Below are 16,696 nucleotides of genomic sequence, written 5' to 3'. Positions count from 1 at the left end.
TGACAACCATTTCTAACTGTGGAAGTTGTGGTGAATTTTGATACATGCATAGTCAATAGCTTCTTGGTACATGAGACAATGGTGATAACTCATTTCTGCCCAAAGCTAGAGTGAGGAAACACTTTCTCCTGTGACCTCAATAATGGAAATGCACTAGCTTCATTTGTTTCTGTAAGGTATTTTATTATCCAAACATTTATTAACAAAATGATTTTGGCCAAAAAAAAAAAAAAAAATACTAAAGCACTCAGCTATCATAGGCTCTGGCTTGTTTCAGGCCTAGTCTTCTGAGCTGGAGTAGAGCTTGTAAACTGGGGCCTGTGTAGTTTGCTTTGGCCCTTAAGGCAAAACACACTGCATTTTCTTGAACTTCTCTCTGCATTGGTGTGCAGTCTTCACATTTAACACCTTGCAAATAGTTCCTTGAATTTGTCTTACAGGTATGTTACCTATTTAATGTAGATGCTAATCCTTTTTTTAAAATTACATTTGTGTGTACATGTGTGATGTGTGGGAGCTCACACATGCTATTGTGCACATGCAGTGGTCCGAGGACAGCTCACAGGAGTTGGTTCTGTTCTTCTGTCTGCTGGCTTTGTACTGGTTACTTTCTAATTGTTTGTTGCTGCTTGTGTATAAGAAAGAGCACAGTACATATTCACCTTGTAAATTGTAAGGTAACTAAAAATCATTTTTTTTACTCAGTATTTTTTAAACTTATGTTTGGAATTTCTTTATCATTTTTGGTGTTTTTTCATCTTTCAGGAAATTGTATTTTTAGTTTTAAATAGTTGAGTTGGTAATTGCTTGGGATGTTCCTATGCTTTGGGTGTTGGTTATGTCTGTTTGTGCTCTTCTCTTGTCTTAGCTTCCTTGACATTAGATAGTCAGTGCATCTGCTGTCATGCCCAGCTGTGTTTTACATAGGTGTTGGAGGTTGAGCTTAGGGCCTCCTGATTGACTAGCTCCCCAACTCCCGCCCCCACCCTGTCACTGCAGGTGTTGGCACTTTGTACTCTGATCTTCTTTGCCCTTCCCATTGGCTCACATTTCACAATACTGATCTTGTTTCATCTTGTATTTTATAGATTTTTGCCAGTCATTTTGTGTGTTTTCCTTACTTTATAATGAATTTAATTTTGTTTTCTAGTTTGTGAAACCCTTTCTACTTTCCCTTGATTAGCCTTCGTAAGCTTACATTTCTATGGGCTGTTTCTGTACATACCACATCTGTTAATACTTTTGTCAATTTTCAGGTTCCAGTGTTTTCCGATTTCTCTTATGGCTTCACTTTTGATTCATTTTGTCTTGCTCACTTGGTTTCAGTGTAAAAATTAAGCTTTCCTGCCTAACATTTGGGTTTCTGTTCCTATATAATGTCCTGTTTATATGCTGTTTTGGGGAGAATTCAAGAATATAATTATGTAGATAATTTTTGGTCAAATTGAAAAACTTATTTGGGGAAAGGTGTGAGCTGTTTATTTTTTGTTACATTTCTAAGTATATTAGAATATTATGGATTTCCAATTTAATTTTGCAAAATCAAAAATATACTTAAGAGTTCATTTTATTTAAATACGTTAGAACTTGTAAGAGCCATTTTGGTGAATGTTTGATGGGTATTTTAAATAATGTAATAATTGTTAATGTGTTCCATAAATGTGAGGCAGATTATGTTAACTAATGATATGTAAATCTTTTACATCCTTATGGATTTTCTGTCTGCTTGTTTTGTTAATGAAGACATGCTAAAATTACAATTCAATTATAATAATAGAGAGGTTCATCCTTTTTTTTATCAGTTTTTGCTTTATGTATTTTGGAGCTTCACTCTGAAATATTTGCAAATTTGGGACCATTTTGTTTTCCTGTCAAAATGATCATTTTAATGTTATTATATCTTTCTCTTGAGTTTTGTTAATATTGTCTGAAGTGTACTGTTATTAATGTTCTGAGCAATGCTTATGTGTAATATCTTCTCCATAAAGGATATAAAGGAATGCCCTGCCATGTAGAGAATTCTTGAATTTATTTTTCTTTTTAAATTAGTCTGTATCTTTTAGCTGGTATTTAGTTCATCTTTTCTATGTGATTATGACCTGTTTTCTCACTCTTATCTCATTTGTCTCACTTATCAATTACCCCTTTGCTTCATGTCTTACTGTGTTATGCATTTGCATACTTGTGTTAGAATATGCTTGAAATATCAGTTTAATATTAAAGTGCTGGATCTTTGTGTTGTTTCCATGTTTTCATGATACTTTCTGTGTTTTTAAAGGCTAGGTGGAGTATATACTACATTTTCTTTAACCACTCATCCTTCTATGGATGCTTTGTTGGAAATACAGAAAATACAGATTTAATTCTCCAGAATGGGATTGGTAAATCATAGTAATTCTACTTTTAGTATTTTGAGGAACTTCAATATTCTTTATATTAATGGATTTAATATACATTTTATAGTATCATATTAGTATTCTTTATTGTACACATTCTTGCAAACCTTTCTTGCTATTGGTCTTGTTTCTGTTTTGAGATATGTTTGCTAAAGTAGTCATTCCTGCTCAGACCCACAGAGCTCCTGCCTCCCAGTTCTGTCATCAGGGCAAGCACTCCCTTGCTTCACTCAGCTCTTTAGTCATTGTCACTGAGAGCACTTCCTAGAAATGTATTCACTTCCCTCTGTATGTCCGTTGGCCATCAGTTTTCTTTTAAAATGTCTGATAGAATGTCTAGATGTTTTTTGTTCAAGATACTATTTTAATCTTTATATAATAAACTTAGTGGTTTAATCATAATTATTATACTTTATCTCTTCATCATTGATTTTTGTCTTGACCTTATATAAGCACTACGAGTCTTAAGTGTGCACACATGGAACCAAGCTCTAGTCTATGTCATTTGGGGGACCTATGGAACCCCTCAGACCAGTAATGTGTAGAGAGTTATCACTGACTGTCCTCTGGGAAGAGTGCTGTGTGTTCACTTATGTAGGATATCTTCATTCAAACTCCTTTTTTGTTGTTTTAAATTACATTTTGTAATTAACTTACAGATAAGCCTTTTCCATACATTTATTTAGCTCACTTCTTTTCCTTTCTCCACATCCAAATCTCAGTGCCTTAATTTCTGTAAACAGTATTCAACCTTAGCAATAGAAATATAAGCCATAATGTAATGCCATTATAATTTGACTACCTATTTTTTTTTTATCACAGGACCTCTTCTTTTAGTAGCCGAAAACTATGCCCACACAAGTTATCTCATTTATACTTTAGTTGGTATGAAATTGGCTTAAATACTTAGCTCACTTTTTTCCCCCTGAGGAGCCACAGACAAATATAGAACATTGGGTAAATGAGAAATGCTGTAGATATCTTAAAAGTGAATTGTACTTAGAGTTTTATGTGTGACACTGCAAACCTCTGTAGACTTTGGTGCTTCCGACCTCATTGGCCTGATACTACGTATCTGCCAAGACACCGCAGTGATGTCACTGAAAACTGCATCACCACTTGGGTTGATGGAGGTTTTTTTTAAGCATGGATTTTAATTTTTATCTTTCTAGAAAAAGTATTTATCAATTACTTTATCAAATACATATGGCCTCCTCTCTGTAAGTGTAGTGACCACAGAGGCATTGGATCCCCTAGAATTGGAGATCGAGAACGTTGTGAGCTGCCATGTGGGTTCTGGGGACCAAAGCTGTCCTCTGTCAGTACAACAAGTGCTTGTAACTGCTGTCCTGTTTCTTCAGCCCCTAAAATTATTCCTCTGGTCCTTTGGCATACTTTCCAGGGCTTATGTATGTGACTACTATTTAAGATTTTTCAGGCAAACCACTTTCATAATAAGCATAATGCCTCATTTCACATCACAGAATCCATAATTTTATAGTTATTTGCAGCTTTCTGCTTTCCTTTATTCTTTCCTGACCACTATAATGAAGTCACTGTGTAGTTTATAATATTTAAAAGGTTTACTATAATAATAATAGCAATAATAATAATGATGATGATGATGATAATGATAATAATAATAATAGAATTAATGGTCAATGTATTTCCAAAAATAATTTTTGAGACAGTGTCTTACTATGAAGTTCTGGCTACCTGAAACTCCCAATGTAGTCCTGGATAACCTTGAACTCACAGATCTACCCTCTGTCTCTGTATCTACAGGCTCAGATTAATGGCAGGTATTACAACACCTATATCAAGAAGACAGTTTTTATTAATCTTGTTCATTTAGCTTCTTAATTTTTTTCCTGCTGTTTGACATTTTCATAAGCCATGCATATTATTTTGAACTGAGGTATCTTCTCTAAACAAAGGAAGCAAATGTGGGTAATTAGTTGTCATATCTTCTGATGAGAAAGAGAGGAACTCTGCTTTATATTTGGGTGTTTATGAAACTTTGTATCTATAGTCACATAGTTTTTTTCCCTCATTCTAATCAAGTCTAAATTCATGCTAATATAAATACTCAACCATAAAAGTGGCTACTTCTTCCCAGTTTTAATACTTTGTAATTGAATAGATGCTCAAGCAAACATAATCTAGTAACATTTTCAGCAAGGCATTAAAATACTTTGTCTTGTATATCTTTAGATTTTAACGGTAATTTAGGGGTCAAAGCAGAATGCTAGTTATAATTGAAATCTTTGAAGTGGGGTGTCTACTGTATACAGGAGATCAGAGGACAACTTGAGGAGGGAATCGGTCCACATTCCCACTTTGTGGGTCTTGTGGATATAACACAGGGCTTGATATCAAGTCTCGTGGTGCCATTTCACAGGTCAGGAAATTAGGACTTTTGATTTTACTGTTGAGAGAAAGCTTGTTAGACTGGTTTTAGATTTCTAACCCAGACTGTCCTAGAGAGTGGATTCCTCCCGTGTGTTGGGATTACACTGGTGAGACATCATTCTGGTTTCTATTTTGTTGAATACCTGTAATGTTCTTGGGGAACAGGATGGTAGCAGTTGGGATAAGTTTAACTATTTAAGAACACATCCAGGAAAAAGGTAATCAAGCAATTTTGACACTACAGAGCTGGAACTCAGGTGAGAAATTACTGAGACATTCTGCAAAGTTGCTAGTGAAGTCATTGTTAAAATATGGATTTGTTGAAGTCACCCTACCATACAGTTGGACAAATACAAAAGGAAAAAAAATGGTGTAGAGGTCACATTTACATAAGCTGGCCAAAGAATAGAAGTTAGTCAGGAATCTAAAAGTTCTGCATCAGGAAACCAGACAAGAAGAGCAAATTAAACCAAAGCCCTGAATAAAAGAAATGGTGAAGATAAAAACAGAATTTCTAAAGGAATGGTTAAAATTGAAAGAGAGGAGGGGAGAGATTGAAAGGATACATCTTGTTTGTTGATAGTGAAAAATGTTGTTGTCAGGAGACCTAGCCATACTTACTAACAGGGCCAGTGATGCCTCAGTGGACAAGTTTGCTGCCAAGCATAATGACTTGGGAGTTCAGGACCCATAGCATGGAAAGTTTTCCTCCGATTTCTACATGTACATGCCTACATACACAAATTAGTATACTTTTGAGAAGATATACCTTAGCAGTAGAGTACTTTCCTAACGTGAAAACCTGAGTTTGATATGCAACACTTATAAAATAAATAAAACAAGGGGCTGTTATGAATAATAGCTTTATGTCTATAAGGTTAAATTAGGTGAAATGAACAAATTCTAGAATATCCCTAACACCAAATCTCACTCAAGAATCAATACCCTAAAAAACTCTGTTTGAGTAATTATGTTTGTAATTTAAAATGCTTTGACATAGACATCTTACTGTCCAGACAACTTCGTGTACAAGCTATATGAAGTATTAAAGGGAAATATACTAGTCTTATACATATATTAAAATATGGTGGAAAACAGACATCAGGGATCACATACATCCCCACGTTTGAGACCTGCATCAGTTTGATGCTAAATGATATAAAATAGTTACAAGGGGTTCATGAGATGCTTCTGTGGGTGAAATGGTTTATTTATCGTTGATTCATGGACAGTAGTGTTTTGCTTGCATGTACATTGCCTGCATGTATTCAGGAGGATACGAATAGGACTGCAGATCCCCAGAACTGGAATCATGTTTATAATGTTTTTAATGGCCATATGGGTGCTGGGACTGAATCTGGGGCCTAGGAAAGACAGTGAGTGCTCTTAACTGCTAATTTAACCCTAATTCACAAGGTAAGCAGTACAGAACAGTATATATAGATAACTCAGATACAAAATTTCCTCCGGGATTTTAGGTTTTTACTGTCTCTGTTGATAACCTTGGTTCATCAGTCTTGACTGTGTATATACTTTACTTTAGATATGATACACAGTGCATTTTCTGCAACATAGTTTTATTATCTGACATAACTACAGATATTTAATACAGAAATTTTTGTACTTCCGTATTTATATTCATTTGACACATATTTTTACATATTATGCTTAATGTCAGAACCTGACTCTAGTACAAGAAAATAAGGTTTCTGTTAGATCCAAGCGAGAGGAGGACTATTTGAAGGAGCCTGTAGTATTTAGTATGAAGTTTGGCAGGCTGAAGGGATGAAGGATGACACTGGCTCGTTTGAGGGTGGGAGGGTAGCCTTGGTAAGTACCCTGCCCCTAGCCATACCCACAAGCTCCTATTGCTTCATTTTCAATCTACTTAACCTAATCCACTGTAGTATTGATAACATATTAAGGTAATGTACAGCCATTTTTTCCAGTAAGATTGGTATTGTAATGAACAGCTGTGTACATATTTATCTTTGATTACATGTACAAATATTTTTGTAGGTAAAATTCTAGGAAGAAAAATTTAATTGTTGAAATTTTATATTCTACGTATATCTTAACTTTTGGACATTTGCCAGTGGGTATAAAATTACACTATTTTAATTTGTATTAAACTAATTTCTCAAAGTTGGAAATACTGGAATTTTACATTTCTATTAAAATATTTATAAATTTTGTCCATTTTACCCTTAATAAAAATTAAAAATTTCTTTGATTCTCTTATTAATTTAATACACTATAGTTTTTGACATTTCAGCATATCCTATGAAGTTTCTTATTTTGTGGCATTTTTAGATTTAGTTTTATGCTGTCAACCTCAAAAGTCTTCTCGTCTTTTTCAAAAAATTCTCATCAACAGTATCAGAACACTTAAGTTTCTTACATATTCTTGTACAATAGTTATATGTATATTCCTAGTGGATTTAAATTCATCTGATTTTTTTTTTAAATAATCATGGTAGTGGCCTAGTTATTTTTCCAAGCTTTATAATCATTTCTTTCACAATAAATTGTTGCTTGAGTTTCTTTTCTCCCACTAACATGAAAATCGCCTTGATCATATTTTTAAGTCCCAGAGCATGTGCTCTGGTTCAGTGCTCTACGGTTTTGATTTTCATTCCATACTATATTTGACAGCTGGTAGGGCATCCCTTCCCATTGTCTTTTTCCAAAAAATTTTTTGGCAATTTTTGTGTATTTTCTCTTCCAGATGAACTTTAAAGTCAACATGTCAAGTTCCATTAAAAATCCCTTTGGGATTTTGATTGGAAGTGCATTGAATTTACAGATTAATTTGGGGAGAATTGACATCTTTACACTATTGAGTCTTCCCACCCAGGACAATGGTATGCCTCTCCATTTCTTCAGGTGTTCTTATGTTCTGTAGTGCACTTTGATACTTTTAAATTGATTTTCATAGCTCTTGCACACATTTTTTTAGGTATTTTCCTGAATAGCTTTATTATTTTTGTGATTAATTTAAAAATATTTTCTAATGAGGTATTGCTGTTGTGTAGGAGGGCTATTTTTTATTATTATTTTGATCTGACTATTAATTTAGTTTTGAATTCTGGAAGGGTAATTATGTTTTATATTTTCTTTTTTAGTAGTTATGCTTAGCAGTATTTTGGTTTTTTTTTTTTTTTTTTCTGATTTATTTTTTCCATATTTGGTAGGTTTCCAGAACAGCCGCTGTTCTTCCTGATTCAAGTGTCTTATTCTTTATTTAAATTAAATGTTTATGTGTACAAAGCAATTTTTTTTTCTGACACTTGACAGGTACTTTCATGGTTGTTGATACTTTATTTTATAAGGCCATTTTATCATGTAATACAGGGTGACTTTGAACTTAGAGATAGATCTTCCAGTCTGTCTTCTGAGTGCTGGGATTAAAGGTGTGTGTTATCATGCCTGGTAGTAAACATTAGTTTAACAATCCAGTTTTATTGAGGTGGTCCAAGTTTTTTTTCCACTTATAATATTTAGTGTGATGACTTACATGTTTATAATAGTTTATTATACTTTAGTTTATTTTAAATATTCCTTCAAGGATATATTTAGATAATGGCAGAAACTGCTGCGAGTTAATGGCAGGACAGTAGCCACCAAAAGGACGAGTTCTTGTATAGTTCTACAAAAGATTCCTGTCTTGTGTGAGAGAAACAATTAGCAAGCAGGTGAGAAAGCAGTGTTTTCAGGCTGTGGTGTTAGGAAGTGAGAGGATGGTGCTGTGGTAGAGTGCAGAGGCTAGCCCAGCGCCAGCTGGAGCCCTGATTAGTGTGCCAGTGTATCGCCAGCTCGGAAGGTAAAGAGTGCGCAGACAGGAAGCAGTCCACAGAGGGGAAAACAGACCCGGCATTGGAGGTGCTTGTATCTTCCTTCTTATGGGTATCCCTTCTTTTAACAGTACTGACATGATTTGCCAGTGTATTTATTTTATTTTAAAAAATGTTAGGTGAGTTACATTTACTTTTGTGTGTAGTATTCTGTTTGGGCTTTGTCATGAGCTTGGTCGTTTTCCATGTGTTTTCTGGCTTTTGTACTGAAGACACCCTGTTTCTTGATTATTGTGGTACTGCAGTTTTAATAACAACCTCTGTGGGATGCTGTCCCTGTCTCTCTTGCAGTTGTTGGTGCGTGCTTCTCTCCATGCATGTACTTTGTCACTCTGCCTGTGACAGTTGACATGGCTGTCTTGCTTTTGCTACCAGTACTCTCAGCTTTATACATCCGAATTTGTAATTTTAAAGCCTTAGGTTTAAAGCTCTAGTTTTTTTCTTTAAGGAAAAAGATTTTGGTCAAATTTCTCAGAAAATAATTTTTTTTTTTTTAGATTTTTATTCCCTTTATTTTTAATTAGTGGGTATTTTCTTTTTTAAAAAAATTAAAATTAATAGCATATTATTAATATTTAATATTCTGTTTATTTCTGAACCAAGAACTTGACCTCACACATAAATTGCAAGGTTATCTTTTAAATCTTTTGAATTTTTCTTCTAATGTATGGTCAGATATTTCTACCATCTATTTTAATTTAAATATTATGGTTAATTTTATTTCTGAGTGCTCTGTGCCATTGCATAATGTGCATATTCACCATTTTCTTAGGTATATGGAAAATTGGTCATGTTGGTGTTTTGTTTAGCTGCATATAGTTCTAATAAGTTGTATGTTCACAACTGAGCCACCCTGGATGTGCCCACTGTCACCTAGCATTATAAGACACTTTCTGTTTAACTTTTGTATTATTTTATATCTGATACTAATATCCTTTGATTGTAATTACTGTTTCATCCATTTTCTAATTTTACCATTTTCTATTCTATGGCTGCATGGTGTGTGTGTTAAATGGTAAGACTGTTACAGAAAAATCTACTTGAAATTTTAGACAATACGACTATTTTATTTTTAACATGATTAATCTACTTTGCAAAGTTTTTAATTTTTAAAGATTTAGTGCTAGATGACATTATGATCTCCAATTGATGTGTGGACAGACATAAAACGAGGAGCTGTGTTCCTGTCACTTCTGTCAGGACGGTGTTCATTCTGTCACTGGTCACTAGCACATCCTGCATAATACATCTTAGTAAAAGTACAGTATTTATGATGTATGTAGTTTCATATGATTTGTTTCCAAACTTTTGAAATCTAAATTATTTTAGTTATGTTTATTTTCATTTGTCTAACTTCTATCTCAAAACCCTGAGTCATACTATACATTAACTTGAAGAAAAAAAATTGAACTTGCCTACCATTCTTTAAACAAATAAGCATGTGTATGTGTATCTGTCTGGTGTGAGTGTGGGAGCCTGCAAAAAACAAAGGCATTCTGGACCTGAAGTTGTTAAGTGGTTATGAACTGCTGATGTAGGGTGTGGGGAACTGGTTGATCCTGCATCCTCTGGAAGAGCAATACATGCTTTTAATTGCTCAGCTATATCTGAAGCGCCAATGTGTTTTTTTTCCTCGGACTGGAGAGTTTAGCCTTCTCCATGATGTGCTGTATAAGGAATCTTCTTTCCCCATAACTTGTAGTAGCCCATTCACACAACATCAGTGATGGGAACAGCTCCAGACTTGTTGCTTTGTAGCACGTACATGAGCCTGTTTTGTGACTAGTGTCCACAATTTGGATAGGTTGGCAGTAGGGTAGACACTCTGGTTGCTCTAGTGGTAATTCCTCATACTAACTTTCCCACAGTCACCCGATAATATTTATTAAAGTTGATCTTGTGATGCATGCCTCTAGCACCCCCCATCTTTCTAGCTGCTTGTGGTACTTACTGATTGCTCTGGTGGCCTTGGCTCCAAACTCCCTGGACCTTCCAGGTCTTCCTCAGTCTGCATGGCATGGTGGGAGCTGGAAGGAAGGAAAGCCCCTCTTTTAAGGAAAAATAAAAAGGAATTTTATGTATTTGTGTGTGTTTGTGCTTGCATGCATGTGATATGTGTGGGCATAACCATCGTTCCGCCATGTACATGGAAGTCAGGACAACTTTGTGGAGTTCTGGGGGTGGGCTGTCAGGCTTCTGCAGGCTGGGCCATCTCCTAGGCCCTGTTGACTTTATAAGATTTCAAGTGTTTTAAAAATATTTTACTGCTGAAACTCTTTGGAATTGTATTAATTTAAAAATGATTAACTCATTTAACAATCGTCATGTTTTACTGACGTCTCTAGAGTTCCAGGCCATGTGTAAAAGAATATTATAATGACTTAATTATAAATATTATATTTACAAAGAGGCTCCTTTACTGTGTCCAGGGAACTTAAACATTTTTTTTTCTGGCCTTGAAAGACCGAAGACGATAGGATCAAATAAGGTTTTACTTGGGAATTTTTGGTTCAGGCCAGTGACCGTCACACTTGACCACCTAGCATGTTTCAGGCCACTATATGTTATCACTAGCAATCAGCTTCTGTGTTAGCATCATAGTAGATTCAGATTTGTGCCTTAAACGTGTTGTTTGTTTTGAGACAAGTTTTTCTCTGTAACAGTCCTGAAACTCACTTTGTTAGACCAGGCTGACCTGAAACTCACAGAGATGAGCCTGTCTCTGCCTCCTGAGTGCTAGGACTAAAGGTGTGCACCACCATGCTGGCCTCTGTTCCTTAAGTTTCATACCTGCCATTTCATGCTGCTGTTTGGTATCTTTTATATGCAAAAGATACTTTCTTAATGATAAATTCTATGGGTATTCAGACATGTTTTAAAATTTTTTTTAATCTGTCATATTGAATATCACTAAATATGGAGTCTGAGTTTATGGGTTTTTAGCTCATGATCACAGCTTCAAATAGCTGACGCTTAATGTTTTATTGTGTAAGTATAGTTATTAGCGGTTCCATATGTGTAAACATACCATTTTCCTTTGAAATTATCAAATTGATTATAAAAATCACATACTGATACCTAAAGTAGATTCATAAAAAATTCATCAGAGATATTTATTTGGAGGGACTAAATATGACTTAATTGCAGACACCTTGTTGTGGAGCAAATACAGAATCATTTGTTGTCATAGGACATTTGTAGTGGTTGTGGTGGCAGCGGAACATACCTGTAGTCTCAGCACAGAGGAGGTGGAAGCAGGAGGATCACTCTTAGCCAGAGTTCCAGACTAACCTCACAACCAAACCAAAGGATGGGAGGTTTTTCTTAATGTCTACTCATTGATGGACTGATTGAGTGTACAGGCCACACAAGAGAGTGATTAAACATCCATAAAGCATTACTGCATAAAGCTTAGATAACTTGTGAGATCCTTGGTACTGCATAAAACTGGACCTGGTAGTGGTAAACATCTGTAATTTCAGCTCTTGGGAGGAGGATATGGTGGTGGTATCCAAGTTCAAAGATGATCTAGGATCATCTTTGGATGCATAGTGAGTTTGAGGCCATTTAGAGGTACATGGGATAATCTCAACAAAACAGTATATTTTCAAACATAGTCCTATTCCTCTGTCTCAAATGCCCTCTTCTCAAGACAGGTTTCAGACAGGATTTGGATAATGATTATGGTTGATGCTCAAGCCTTGTTAATTAGGACAGTTCTTTAATTTTAGCTCCCATTCTGCTTAGTAAAAGAAAGTGTTTTTCTTCTAAACTGTTATACATTTTATTTAGATTTATGTTTTCTTCTATTTACTTCAGAGGTTCTCTACCTCCTCAGGTCTTTCTTTTCCTGGGCTGGTCCCACTTACTGTTAGCAGTATTCCTCAGGAGATACTCTATGGCTTCTGGCATCTTGAAAATCATGGGATCTCCAAGGCAGCCTCAATGTTACAGCTTCTTGTTTCAATGTTTGGGATCCACACATGATCTCCTGGGCTCCTCCAAAGGACTGATGTCACTTCTCTAGCTCTGCCCTCTGTAGCACTCTAAGCTCAGTTTGGTTCATCCCACTGCTGCTGTTCTTGGTGATCATCCAAGTACTGGCATTTCTAATATGTTGGAGTCTTATATAAGCAACTAGGCTTAACCAGTAGCCTCTCATCAATCTCTTCATGGTGCCAAGCCTCAAATCCTTTGCATGACCCCTTCAGTCCTGGGCTAGTACTGCTTGGGTGACTCTTACACATTACCAAGTAAAGATGCAGCACAAAGCACACCTTGGTGGCTGTCTCTGGAACGCAGCTTTTCTGTGCTCTCAGAAACAACTTCCCAGAAGATTTCACCCCAGTGACAGTGGTTTCTTAATCACCACTAATTTCTTAGCTCTAGCTAACCAGCATTAATATTCCCAGCAGTTCCTTCTGTTCTGGACTCTCAGCCCAGAGGACAGCAAGTGTGGGTCTCAGGGATTGAACTCAAGTTGTCTGATTGGCTTTTGAACAGTTTTATCCTCTGAGCTATCTCAGCAGCTTGAATTTTAATATTTTACAGTTTTCACTCTTACACTTTGATAGTTACTGAAAGTAGATTTTTATACTTGTTGGCTCTACATGTAAGTTAAGGTTTGTTTTCACAGAGCTAGAAACTGTGTGGACACATACACGGATTAATCTTTGATCTGGGTTGGAGGACTGGGCCATGATGAGCCACAGTTAGAGGGCAAGCTGGTGGGAGGTGTCTCTCCACCCAGCACATGGGCAATTCCTTCTCACTGTATTTGTTGTCCACACTGGAGGACATTGTTATGTACTCTCCGCTATCTCGTAGCCAGGTTTGTACCATGGAGATTAGTTAATGAGAAAGAATTGACCAAAATGCAATTATCTTGGTAAGTTTTCATTAGGCTTAGCAATGACATAATGTGGGGGACTTCATGAGCTGCCTGAGTTCTCCTACTGAGAATTCTTCCTTGTTACATCAGACTGAAATCGAATGTTTGTCTGCTAGTGGGACATTCTATTTTCCTCTCTCTCTCATCTTATGCAGATTAGTTATTTTGGTCAAAATTATTTTTTTCTACTTCTGGAGAGATTTGGCACTTGTCATTTCTGCCTTTGAATTGAGTCCCGTTTTTATTTCTAAAGCCAACATTTATTCATCTGCTCACTTCATCTCTGTTGATATTGTTTGCTTTTATCTTCTCATCACATTTAAGTGACTAGATATTTCAACAGATTATATTTTGTCTTTTTTTTTTTTTTTTTTTTTTTTTTTTTGTTTTTGGCACAACATTTTTGTAGGTGGAGAAAACACCACACTGTCAGTGTTACAGTGCTCCACAAATTCACTGTTCTTTTGTCCTTTTAGATAGTAGGCCTGTGCATGTTTGCTAGGTTATTGCTTTTCATGCGTGCATGTGTGTGTGTTTTTTAATTGACATTTTTATGTGTATCAGTCTTTTGCCTACATGCATATCTGTTAACCACTAGAGTGCCTGCTGCCTGAAGAGACCAGAAGAAAGTCTCAGGTCCCCAGAACAGTTATTGTGAGCTACTATGTATGGACCCTGGGAATCAAACCTGATTATCCATTAGTATTTAATGAGCCACCTCTCCAGCCCCACATTACTTTGTTTTTTTTTTTATTGTTCCTTTTGCAGAGCTATGTAGAAACACCTTAAGATTTTTGCTGGCTGCGGTCTTGCCTGCTTAGGTTCCCGGTGCTTCTTAGTTTGATCTCTTGAGTTTAGGATTTTGATATGAATTTGACAGCATAGCCAAAATATTGAAATCAGCCAACCAACCAACCAACCAACCAACCAATCAACCAACCAACCAACCAACCAACCAACCCAAAAGCTCAGTGTGGTGAGCAGGTTTTTCCTACCTCAAATGTCTTTCAGTTTACTTTGGTTTATTTCTAAAATAGATGATCTATAAACTTATGGTCTAAAACATCATTTTCTGTTATCAGGAGATCAAAATTATTATTCTCAATACTCAGATATTATTAGCTATTCTTAATGTGCTGACATTTGTACTGATGATAGAAAAGAAAAAATAAATACATATTTTTCCTATGGGTATAGCACCAAAGTAAATAATTTTTCATTGCTGTACACTTAGAATTAAATAAAGAAAATATTTCAGATCTCACTTTCGCTATTTTTTAAAATACTTATCTTTTCAAATTATGTCCACAGAAGTATAAGTTTGTAGGTTTTTGTAAACTCCCCAAAGTAGATATTATGAATTAAACTTGGATTCTTGGCAAGAGTGGTCTTTATGTACTTTCAACTAAGATATCTCTATAGTCCGCTTTTTATTAATATTTTGAAATCTAAGAAAGTATTTTCGCAGAATGGCTATGTTTTGCTGAAGAATACAACTGGCAATTAAACTGGGATTTTTGACAAGCTTTCTCAAAAATGATTACAGTGAACCTGCCATTTGAATTGATATTATTTGTTATGGTGACATAAAGTTAAGCTTTGAAGCAAAAAATGTTACAATTTAAAAATTCTTAATTGCTTAAGTCTCATAACTTACCAATAGCTAGGCTTCTCTGATGAAATCATTAGTGATACTAGTAAGTGTGCTTTTTGCAATATTTGAGTTCAGTTTTTAACATGGGAACATCGATTAATAATAGCTTTTGTTTGAGGTATGTGGAATCTCAGTCCTTCCTAAGTGCAAAAGTCAGGAAAGTCAGTGTTTACATGGCTCCCTAAAGACGAGTCAGGATTTATGTTTACAAGCTCAGGCATATCTCATGCACACATTAAAACTGGAAAGAATGCAGATGATTTCAGGAAATAAGATTGCAGTTGGATAATGAGTTGTGTTGTTTTGTTTTTTGTTTTGAGACAAGATTTTCTGCATAACCCTGGCTGCCTGAAATTCACTCTAGTCCAGGCTGACCTCAAATTCGTAGAGATCTGCCTGCCTCTGCCTCCTGAGTGCTAAGATTAAAGGTGTATGGCATCATCAACATTAAATTGCTTCTTACTTAAGCAATGGGTTATCGGTATTTGAATTTATTTAGTATTGTAAAAATTTATTTTCCTACCGCTGATCTTATTTTCTTTTCGTTTCCCTTCCTGTTTTCCTGTCTTTTTCTCTCTTTTTTTCTTTTTTCTTTATTCTGTATTTGTTTTTTAGGTGGAGTCTTTCATTTTGGACCAGGATGATTTGGAGAATCCAATGCTGGAAACAGCATCCAAGCTGCTCCTCTCAGGAACTGCGGACGGCGCTGACCTCAGGACAGTAGATCCAGAGACACAGGCTAGACTGGAAGCTTTGCTAGAAGCTGCAGGTATGATATGTATTCTTTATAATTATGTGCTACTGTATGTTTTGTGTAATAACCATTCATAAATAGTGATTACATTTCAAAGAAGTGTCATTACTGAAAATATTTTCATGATTCACCGTAGAGTAACATTGGTAAATTTAAATAAAGTTTAAATTGAATTAAAATCAAAATGTAAAATTTTCATCCCACTTCCTAGCCATTTTATAAAAGACTTTATACACATGACTTTCAGTACTTAATAGATACAATATTGGAATTAGTGTACCTCCTAAACAGTCTGATTGATACTAAATCATGCCCAGAGCAGTGGAAGCTAGCAATTCCCCTATTTATATTCACAGCTCAGTGCTGCTTTCTGTCTCTTGCTTGTACCATACCTGAACAGGTCTGCTTTAACATTCTGTTCTTTACATTACCACTTTTTTCCTGAAGATGTTATTGTTCAGAATGGCCTTGTAGCCATGTGTAGGGACTAATCTAAGTATTTGGGAAGCTGAAGCAGACTTGCTACAAGTTCAGTTTTGTTCCAGGCCAGCCTAACCTCGCAAACCAAACAGACCTCTAGGCATGTTATGTACTGTTCTTTAGTCTAAGGAAATTGTATTCAGCAAAGCATAGCATATTTACAGTGCTGTTGACTAAATTATTATTAATGAATAACCTGTGTATTAATATCTAACATAGCACACAGGACCCTAGGCTATAGTTGGAGGAACTTTA

General features: G+C 35.6%; 1 protein-coding gene across 3 annotated transcripts in view; it reads left to right on the top strand.

Moving 5' to 3' along the window:
• The window catches only part of ANKRD17 (ankyrin repeat domain 17), a 112,668-nt gene that overhangs the window by 32,613 nt on the left and 63,359 nt on the right, over positions 1 to 16,696 (top strand). For all 3 annotated transcript variants that reach the window (XM_080930351.1, XM_080930350.1, XM_080930349.1), the window contains exon 2: positions 15,823 to 15,976. In XM_080930351.1, coding sequence (XP_080786477.1) covers positions 15,823 to 15,976 — 154 coding nt within the window. The remainder of the gene's footprint in view (positions 1 to 15,822; positions 15,977 to 16,696) is intronic.

Source organism: Micromys minutus (genome assembly GCF_963924665.1).
Source record: "Micromys minutus genome assembly, chromosome: 1".
Taxonomy (NCBI): Eukaryota; Metazoa; Chordata; class Mammalia; order Rodentia; family Muridae; genus Micromys; species Micromys minutus.
Note: the sequence above shows the minus strand (reverse complement) of the source record. Positions and strands in the feature narration are given on the sequence as shown.